The 11,325-nt window shown below is 40.1% G+C and overlaps 1 protein-coding gene across 1 annotated transcript in view; it reads left to right on the top strand.

Moving 5' to 3' along the window:
- LOC130906176 (GDNF family receptor alpha-4-like) overlaps positions 1-5,993 on the top strand; it is an 85,493-nt gene extending 79,500 nt beyond the window's left edge. The window contains exon 9 of the mRNA XM_057820167.1: positions 5,519-5,993. Coding sequence (XP_057676150.1) covers positions 5,519-5,722 — 204 coding nt within the window. The 3' untranslated portion in view covers positions 5,723-5,993. The remainder of the gene's footprint in view (positions 1-5,518) is intronic.
- The last annotated feature ends 5,332 nt before the right edge of the window (positions 5,994-11,325 follow it).

Here is an 11,325-nt window from a genome sequence, read left to right on the forward strand (position 1 = left end):
AACCTTGAACAAAAAGCTACTCCTTGTACTAGTCCCGGACTTCACAAAATAGACAAAACGCAGTGCTATGGGATAATAAGTGATTATGCGTGACGATGTGAAATGAACAGATATACAGTATATTTCCTTTTATTCACATAAAAATATATCTACGATACCCTGCTACGTTGTAGACATGGCCTCAGTCTGAACAGCTCAGATAGGTTTTGACTGTCCGTGACGTCCCTCTACGCTGAGGCCTTCGTTGCCACAGCAACCTGTCAGGTGTGTCAACAATGGGGCTCAGTAGGAACAGGCCTTGATCTGATTTGTACACTTGCTAAAAATAGTGTGAACGATGAACCCTGAAAATCTGATTTGAGGAGGAATCTGATTGGAGACATATCTGAAATCAGCCTTAATATCACTTTTGAAGAATGTGGAACTCTGGAAGTAGAGGGCACGCCAGGAGCACTCTCCTCTCGACCGTCTGTGTGGAAAACAAACAAACAAACAGACGAATACTATAAATTGCAGCCCCCCCCCCCCCCCCCCAAAAGTAACCTTTAGTCGGTAAAATAAGGTACTAAATTATAATGGATTAAATGATCGCTGCAAGCCCCTTCAAATTAACATGGATTCAACATCTATTGCTGTGATTCTGTGTTTTTAAATTTAAATCTTAAAATTTCTTTAAATATCTACCACAACACATGCGCAGTAAATAGGGTTGCCAACACCCTGAGACAAAAAAAAAAAAAACAGAAAAAACCACCTTATCGGTTGAGTCGCCGGCCCAGTAACCGTCATCCTGTTAATAATTTTATAAATTAATATTTGTTTATTATTTATTTGCATGTTAAAAGTAGATTTTTTTTGTATTCATAATTATAATAATTTTATTCAAACCTGAATTAATTCACTACATATTTGAGTAATATGGAAAAACAATCATTATCAGCAATGCATTTTTAATACAAAAAAAATACTTGTCACTGTCACATTCTGCTGCTGGTTAGATTGTTTTTTTGTTGCAGAGGTGGTTGTGGGGGCGTTCCGACATCGCACCTGCATCCAATGCCGGCTAATCGACATGGCATTTAAACACGGGTTATCCAAGAGGGTGCCGCAATATTGTCTCGCTGATCGCTATATGACACCTCGCACTCTAGTCTCGTTGCATTTACTTGTTTCGCCTGATGCTCTCGTTTTGAAATCCTTTACCTTATTTGAGCGTTTTATTTTGTCTTTTTGGCTTTCTGCCTATAGCCTTAGTGTTTTTTGTTTGTTTGTATTTAATAAACCCTTGTAGCCATCCGTCAGTTGTTGTCTGCTTTGAGGTCCAACTTTGTTTCCGCATTTGCAGACCCTAACAACATGAACATGCTTTTTACTCAAGCTTAACTCAAACCTTTTACCTCCCACCATAGATTTCACTATCAGTTGACAGGGAGCGGGGCCGCTCCATAGGGGGCCTATTTTCAAAAACTTAAAATGTTTAAATATTTTCAAAACTAAAGCCGCCGGCAACCTAAAACCAAACAGGCACCTACCTCCATTAGGCATATTCGGGTCTCCATGAGCAGCAGCATAAAAAATTCTAATGAAATCCCGATTAATTGTTTTTTTATATAAGTAAAACAAAACTGGCAATAAAATTCTCCGATTTCAGAGATGCACCTATAATATAACTGAAAATATAAGTTTTTTCCCGAAATAGCCACTTAATTTTTTTTTTAATTTAGTGCAAGTGTGACATGTTTTCAACAGCTAATAAATCACTCAATTTTCACATCATAAACTTAATAATTGAGGAAATCATGCAGAATCATCTTAATTTTAGTCAACAAAAGCTAATTTTGCATTGTCTATATACAATCACAACTTATTTAGGTTAAATTCCGATGTCACTATCGATGTCACTATTGCCTCAGCATGTCTTGCCAGCTATCTGGCCCTCATCGTTTTTAGATTGATATGTTATGTAAAATATAACACATAAAAACTGATTTTTTTGGGGGGTGGTTGACGCAGAAATGTCTAAATTACTTGTTTATTGCCAAAAAACGAGCAGTTGGCCGAATATTACCAGATTATTTGAACGTAAAGTTATGCTATTGTGTATGGATACAAAATCCAACATGGCGGCCATCACAAATCAAAACTTTTTAAGTTAAAAACTCGTGTAAATAAATGCGTAAATCCCGAAATGTATATAAATATGAACGCAAAACAATCTAGATTCTTGGTTAAAAGCAAAAAAAAAAAACGGGCAGTTATCATTCATATTACGTAAATATTTCAAGCAAAAGTTAAGCTATTTTTTTTCATTCATTTCATTGTTTTCACAACATTTCAAAGTGCATGCATGGTGCTATTTTATATGATAATTACCTTGACTCCTCCACCAAATCACTCTTGAAACACTCCTGCCTGCTTGTATGCACTAAAACCTTAGTCCTGTTTCCGTTTCCACCTAAATCCAGTGTTAGAACACAGCGTGTGTTTGAGTTCATCTCCGTGAAAGATTTCATGACACTCTGCCTTGCCTGGCCCCCTACCAGAAGCCTAGGCGCAATGTCTGTAGGAGCTGTCTCGTCAACTGATAGTGAAGTCTAGGCTCCCGCACTCTTATGTTGCCTTCCGTTTTCATCATGTCAAGTAACAGTAGCTCGACCAATGAGATGATTGGGTTTACGTATTGTCATTGTTCCGCAAGCTCATTGGTCAAAAAGCAGGAGAGACAGAGGAATGCGTTTACCTGCATATACTTGTAAAGCACCATACCAGTATTTGCTCATTGTACAAATAAGAACATTTTCGAGTTTCATGATAATACGGGACAAAGTATGTCCCTTGAAAGCTATATACGGGGCGCGTAATTTTGTTTCTCAATATGGGACGCTTCTGTTTTCCAAGGGACAGTTGGGAACCCTATCTGCGAATAGTATAGACAAGTTTCCTAAGTGAAAACTGGGCGGCGCCATCTTTGATATATTCTGCTATGGATTTCCGGTTTAGACTGAACACCATGAATTGCGATTGAAGTAGACAAAGTTTTAAACTGACAAATCAAACTAGAGGAACCCACGGAATCTCCAAAAATGGATTCAGCACGACATAGATGAGACTCTGGGACTTTCTGTGCTGTGCTTGGTTGTGTGAACTCCTGGAAGTGCCTACATATATGTTTGGAAGTGGAATGTTTTGAACAGCATCCATTTTCAAGGCTCCAGTGTGGCTCTACCTCGCCATACGCCTTAAATCGAAACCAGCAGCAGATTAAGGATATGGCTCGCAGCTTTAACCCTAAAGGATCCACCTAAATGATTGCATGTTTGTTCTTATCACGTCGTTGATTGTTCGTGGACAAATTCTAAAAATCTGTGCAGCCTCTGTTAACATGAGGTGTGGATTGATACGCTGGCCACTTGAGTGACCAAAATGAGGCGAAATTACAAATAATATTTCACCGAAAAAAGAAGGGCTGACGTGGATTTTGGTTTTACAAGGAAACATATAAGGTAATTTTCATCTAGTTAGGATATAGTTATGGTATTATGAGCTCTTCGCAGGTGTGCATATAAAAACTTATAGTATGTCATTCTTTTTTATCGAAGATATTGATCACAATAAAACTTTTGGACAACATGATTCAATTTCTTGTTTTGTTTGAAACAATTGGTGCATGTGCACAACAGGTCAATAAATCATGTGTTGTTGTGAGGGACATCAGGTTGTCTTCCCTTGCCTAACAGTGTTTTCCACCTCCAAACAAACGAACAAAAAACATGTAACACTTGAATTTATGCATTTAGGGTAAAATCTGGTGTATAACTTGTAATAGATAAGTGTTTGTTTTAGAGCTGAAACGAATCCTCGAGCAACTCGAGTAACTCGAGTTTAAAAACTGATCCGAGTAATATTATTCACCTCGAGGAATCGTTTAATTTTATCAGCTCTAAGCATCACGTTTTGCCCGGACTACTTTTAATGCGGGACAACACGCTGACATCACATGCGTAGAGGAAAGAAGCAATACAAAAAAAAAAAAAAAACTTACTGCAGCCGACAGCCGCTACAAACTACGCCGACGTTGCTAAAAACTACGCCCGCATGATGCTAGTTTGGTAGCAGGTAGTGTCCGATGCGTCTCATAGATATTGCATGCATTTAGGACTAGATGCGAAATGACAGACTCGGCCGCGTCTGGGCAGCGTTGGTAAACAGCCGCCATCTTTAAGCAGTACACTTCTCATCGCTAATAAATATAACGTTACTGTCACTCGGTCACGTAACGTTAGCTCTTCGGAGGGCTAGGTTTCTATTGATTTAGACCACTGTCTATGCGTAGCTAACGTGTCTTACATACAGGTTTTATATAATCTGTAAAAACACAGCGCTTTAGATTGATGAGGGTGTAAAATTAAAACATAATAAAGCTAACTGTCAGTTTTGGCTCAGTAGTCATTGCTGAATAAAACACCAAGTAGCACTGGTCCCTAATGTGTTCCAATACAGCAGGTATCATACATTTATTTTGAACACAATCCTATCAGAATTTACAGTTTAGATTAATTTAAAACTTAACTAGAACTTAAAAATAGCTTGACACAAATGGGAAATTATATATGAAACACGTGGGGAAAACACATAGCTTTCAAGTGATGTGCATTAACAAGCGTAATTACATTTTTAGGTAAGAAATATGTTGTTGTTTTTTTATAAGATCTAGAGGTTTTTTGAGTGAAAGTGAATTTTTTTTTCTAGTCACATCTGAGATGCAATTGTTGGCTATTTTCAACAATGTACACTGAAAATAAAGACATTGATTGATTGACTGAAAATGGTTCAATATTCGATTAAATGTCTGTTGTTAATCATGTATATTTATAATTGCTCTTTACCCAAAAATTTTTTTTGAGGTTTTATCCGATTACTCGATAGAATTTTCAGTCGATTACTCGATTACTAAAATATTCGATAGCTGCAGTCCTAGTTTGTTTTCCATTTCTTCATCGTTGAAGCTAATGCAAAGCTAATTGTATCTCAGCTGTGATGCAACACAAAGAATTTTAGTCAAATTGAACATTATTGTACCTGTTATTGCTTTTGGTGGAACTGTCTTTTTCCCACATCCGCCTTCGTGAACACAAAATTCCAATGTTCATGTATAAGGTCACATTCAACTGGATGCTTCGGAGCTTTTCAGCTCCCTGATTGTGTTTCCATCAACTGCCATTAAATCAATGAAATACAAACTATTTTGGTTAGCAATTTTTTCATGTTGTCCTCCAATGTCGTGATGATGGAAAATGGATGTGGTATTTCCAAATTGTCTTTTTAGAGGGATTTTGACGACTGATGACACTCCAGCTCTATTGTTGTTTTGGAGAGAACACGGAAAACGGCAGTCGCGAGAAAAAATGCGGAAGTACCTCGGAAACTTGTCTATAAATATACTTGGGCTGGCAGTGAATGAGTTATGAAGAAAAATGTACATCTCTTCAATTCTAATCTGAACCCCTCTCATTTCCAGATTGAGACCAGTGAAGAAGTGGAAGAGCAAGAAGAGGTTAAGAGTGAAGAATTCAATATCATCCCACCGTATTCTGAGAAAGACTCCAACAGTGAGTCAAGGGCCACGGAGAGGCAGCGCGGAACGGCTAGCACGGTGGCGCCAGTCTTTCCGCTATTGCTGCTGTCTATTTTCGTCCTGGATTGGGATTGCTGGAGTAATTAAAACCTCCATCGTCTGCTCATTTCTCTGTCATTTCCACACTCCGACACATGCCCACCTTTGAGAGAAGTTGTCAGAAAGAACTGCAAAAGGCGTTCATCGAAAAAGAAAACTCCTCTCCCTCTTAAGAGTTAAAAGATATCAGTAGTGCAGCAGTATCTGTGTCTTAGCTCCAGTGCAGATAGCGGTGCATGGCTGAACTGAGAAGTGCTGTCTGGGCAAATAGTCCATCCAGAGACTGCTTCGCACTCAAAAGTACATCCCCTCTTTTAACAAGAAGGCCACGCTCACTGTACGTGCTCGCCGAGACAAAACCGCCGCAGAAGTCGTGTGCTTCGGCGCGCCCGAGAAAGTGCACTCCTTCTGACTTCTATTTCGTGACATATTTGTTATTCGCTTGACCTGTATATTTTCCTCGATGCTCGGAATGAGTCAGTAGAAAAGTGCAACTTTGCTTAACCCAAATTTAGGTCCAATTGACGTTATGCGATACACACACCAAAAAAATCTTAAGCTTGCTTTTGCTCCGCCATTTGATTAAATGTAAATGTCTCGGTGGCCGAAAAGTTGCAGGTGCGGCGTCGTACATTTCAGCACACATTTGACTTTTACAAACTATTTATTTGACCGCAATCTGTTCCAGCAGACTTGACCTTGACTGTAGGTTTTGATTTCACCCGGAAGCAAAATTGCAAATCTGTTCTAAGCACGTAAAATTTTATCATTATTTCAGGCCAGATTGTCCACTATTTAACTTATCGGTTGCAATTCACCGCAGTAGACATACAGTGGGGCAAATAAGTATTTAGTCAACCACCAATTGTGCAAGTTCTCCCACTTGAAAAGATTAGAGAGGCCTGTAATTGTCAACATAGGGTAAACCTCATCCATGAGAGACAGAATGTGGGGAAAAAAAACAGAAAATTACATTGTTTGATTTTTAAAGAATTCATTTCCAAATTAGAGTGGATAATAAGGATTCGGTCACCTACAAACAAGCAAGATTTCTGGCTGTCAAAGAGGTCTAACTTCTTCTAACGAGGTCTAAAGAGGTCTAACGAGGCTCCACTCGTTACCTATATTAATGGCACCTGTTTTAACTCATTATTGATATATCGGACTGGACACTTAGCTCATTGGACAAAATATTTTCTACAATGAGACCTACACCAAACCAACGGCCATGTCCGGCCAACACCTTCACGTCTGGATATGTGGAGGATGCCTGGGGAAAATGGAGGCCCATATGCTTAACGTCTCTCCAGATTGAGGACGTCGAGGACCTCCGCTCTCTGATCGCGCTCGCCTTCCTGCTGCTTCTTGGTGCCCTCTGGGTACACCGATTCTCGATGAGAATGAAGCGTCAACTCAACGAGGCAATGGAGATTGCTCGTAACAACGGCAACAAATTGTCTCAGGTGAAGAAGGAACAAGCAGCGTTAAGTGATGCCACCGCTCAAATGGTCACGAAAATCATCACGGAGATCCGGGATCATGAAAGGCTCGCTCGCGGGAACCGGGCAAGGGAGGATGATGACTAATCTTCCGGAGCGGATACGGCAGACGTGGGCCTCCATGATACCCCCGGCCATCCCTCCCTACACCAACTTGGAAATCAACCTATCCAATGAACCTACTCAAATTGACAATATTGCGAAATGCCATGGCAATCAATGACTTTTGGAAAGATATATGAGTAAAAAAATGGACTATGCAACACTAACTTGCTAGACTGTGCGTCCCTGGCTTTTGGGGGACGGGTATCAATAAGCATATGCTTTTTTTCCCCCGTCTTCCTTTGTCTGTCATCGTCTTTTCGGGCAAATTACTCCATATTCCGTGTCAATGTTTCTCTTTCTTGGCCAAACTACCCCACACTCTGTAACTGTCAATGATACTGATGATGATGACAATGACAATAAATTCATTCATTCAAAAGACACCTATCCACAATCTCAGTCAGTCACACTCCAAACTCCACTATGGCCAAGACCAAACAGCTGTTGAAGGACACCAGAGACAAAATTGTAGACCTGCACCAGGCTGGGAAGACTGAATCTGCAATAGGTAAAACACTTGATGTAAAGAAATCAACTGTGGGAGTAATTATTAGAAAATGGAAGACATACAAGACCACTGATAATCTCCCTCGATCTGGGGCTCCATGCAAGATCTCACCCTGTGGCTTCAAAATGATAACAAGAACGGTGAGAAAAATCCAAGAACCACACGGGGGGACTTAGTGAATGACCTACAGAGAGCTGGAACCACAGTAACAAAGGCTACTATCAGTAATACAATCCGCCGCCAGGGACTCAAATCCTGCAATGCCCGACGTGTCCCCCTGCTGAAGAAAGTACACGTCCAGGCCCGTCTGCGGTTCGCTAGAGAGCATTTGGATGATCCAGAAGAGCACTGGGAGAATGTGTTATGGTCAGATGAAACCAAAATAGAACTTTTTGGTAGAAACACAGGTTCTCGTGTTTGGAGGAGAAAGAATACTCAATTGCATCTGAAGAACACCATACCCACTGTGAAGCATAAGGGTGGAAACATCATGCTTTGGGGCTGTTTTTCTGCAAAGGGACAAGGATGACTGATCTGTGTAAAGGAAAGAATGAATGGGGCCATGTATCGAGAGATTTTGAGTGAAAATCTCCATCAGCAAGGGCATTGAAGATGAGACGTGGCTGGGTCTTTCAGCATGACAATGACCCCTGGAGTGGCCTAGCCAGTCTCCAGATCTCAACCCCATAGAAAATCTGTGGAGGGAGTTGAATGTCTGTGTTGCCCAACGACAGCCCCAAAACATCACTGCTTTAAAAGAGATCTGCATGGAGGAATGGGCCAAAATACCAGCAACAGTGTGTGAAAAGCTTGTGAAGCGTTACAGAAAACGTATGGCCTCTGTTATTGCCAACAAGAGGTACATAACAAAGTATTGAGATAAACTTTTGGTACTGATTTTCCAGCATGAGTTGCAAATAAATTCTTTAAAAATCAAACAATGTGATTTTCTGGGGGGGTTTTCTCCACATTCTCTCTCATGGTTGAGGTTTACCCATGTTGACAATTACAGGCCTCTCTAATATTTTCAAGTGGGAGAACTTGCACAATTAGTAGTTGACTAAATACTTATTTGCCCCACAGTAAAATACATTTGAACTGAGAAAGCTGACATTCAATAATCAATTTTTGAGTGCCGTTGACAATGATAGAGATCCATTTTTACTGGGATGGGGATGGCAACGATTGAATGGCGGCTAATGTCTTAATTTGTGAAATAACATTAAAGCAGAACAATAGAACGGTTGTTGATGTGTTTCAGTAGCTTCAGTCTTGCAAGTGGTAATTTGCTCAATGTAAAAAACATTTCATTTTTAGGGCTGATCTGGTTCGTCTCTTTGACAATAGCAGGCAACGGGTGTGTTTACACGGGTCCCCAAAAATCCTATTTATAATCCGATTGAAGGGCCAATACAATAAAAAATGTCTGATAGCCAATCGGATTGTAAGAGGTAGTCTACGCCGATTGATAATTCACTCCATGCCCCATGTAAACTGCTGAGTGGAGCGGATTGGTTTGCTTGCACATGCGCTCCTACTACGTGAGAACACGCGGGTTAAGCAGGAAGCAGAAAGTGCACCTCTTTTTCTCTTATGCTGCCTTCATGTGTTGACGTAATTATAGTAAATAACACATGTCGAGTGGAAAATAGAATGTGAACACCCCTTCATGTCGTATTTTCTACTGAAAAACTGGGATTTTTTTTTTCCTACCCAGGTTGCCGAGATGGGACCGCCATTTATTTTTAAAAATGGCTGCGCGCGAACACGAAGTTGTGAAAACTGTTGCGAAACTAAATTTTTAAAGATTTATAGTCAATTTGCACGTTTCTTCTACGCCAGCTTCAAAATGTAGTGTATACATTTCTAAGGCTTTTTTTTAACCATGTGGCAAGTGGTTGCTAAAACATTTACAGACAAAAAACTTACCGTTTGCATTTTGACATCTTATTGTTGTCGATGAATTAATAGGTCTACAAGCGTTTTGCCCACGCAACAGAATCAGAATGAAAGCTGTGTCTGCAGTTTTTTTTTTCCCCGCTCCGACAACAAAAGCACATGAACAGGACGTACTTGGAAGCAGTGTTGTTAATAACGGCGTTAGAGTATAACAGCGTTACTAACGTCGTTATTTTTTTCAGTAATAAGTAACCTAATTAATTACTTTTCTCATCTTTGCAATGCCGTTACCATTACTGAGGATGTAAAGGTGTGTGTTACTACATTGGTTGAATGACGCGAGAAAAGTCTGAGGGACACAGACTCACGGAGAGAGCAGAGCAGGAGTGAGGAGGAGGGAAGGATAGTTGTGACGCTGTTGCAAATGTTATGCTAGGTGGCTTCAATAATACCTGATTGCAGTTGACAGCCCACAAACTACGCTAACATGATGCTACGGTAGATATCACATGTACTGTATAGAGAACTAGATGCGAAATGATAGACTTGCCGGCGTTAGTAAACAGCCGCCATCTTAAAGCAGTACACTTCTCAGGAAGGCTCTGTTGTAGAGAACATTCCTAGCGAATCTAAGTAACTTTTTATCTAAAATACTCCTAAATCGGCAAAATCTTAACTTGAATCTATCTTTAAAGCAGTTTTAAAACTTTCACATGTTGAAAAAAGACAGAAGGGAACTAATGTAATAACGGGAGCAATTTCAACAACTTCAACATTAAATGACTTCCAAACATAGCAAAGGTTACTATGTTTTTTTTAATGACAAAAAAATTTAAAAAACATGAAAGGTAACACCAGTTATTTTACCAAGTAACTAATTACTCTTACATTCAGGTAACTGAGTTACTAACTCAATTACTTTTTGGGAGAAGTAATTTGTAACTGAGTGACATGACCAAACACTGCTAAGATGCGTGCTAACTACACATACGGTAAGAAAATGTCACACATTGTGAACCTGGAAACTATAGCAAATTTTCATCTCGTTCTCGTCTAGTCAGATGGCAACTGCGATCCATTTTGTTATTTTTTAGTCTGCCAAGACACGTTTTTAGCTCATCATCGTCACACCATCGTCATAAAAAAAAATTGTCCGTTGATGAAATATTTTCGTTTTCGTTATCGTTGATGAAAACAACACCGAATCGGGTTGAGGAAAACTGCCCATGTAAACGTACCCAGTGAGTTACATCTTGGTAACATGTGTGCACCTTTTCTGGCCTGGAAAAGGAACATGATTTACCACAGAGTCCAATAATTAGCCCTATGGGGTACATTAGAGTAGATGAAGGGTCATAAATGGACTCGTATTCCCCCGCGTGCACGTGCTGAAGTAAAAAACACATCAAGTGCTGCCCGTGAGCAACCGAAAATGAAATGGTGGTGACAAAAGCAAGAAGGGCATTTAGTCAATTCAGTACCACGCGGTGGCTTTCATGCACAAGCGAATTCCGTCTTCGCAACCTTTGTTTCTCTGACAGGAAGGACCTCAAGTCACTTAGAATTATTCTGAGCGGGATGAGTAATGAGAGAGGGCAGCGGCAATGAGGTAAACCTCCACAGCAGAAATGAAGAGGGGG

The sequence above is a fragment of the Corythoichthys intestinalis genome, chromosome 18, assembly GCF_030265065.1.
Source record: "Corythoichthys intestinalis isolate RoL2023-P3 chromosome 18, ASM3026506v1, whole genome shotgun sequence".
Classification (NCBI taxonomy): domain Eukaryota; kingdom Metazoa; phylum Chordata; class Actinopteri; order Syngnathiformes; family Syngnathidae; genus Corythoichthys; species Corythoichthys intestinalis.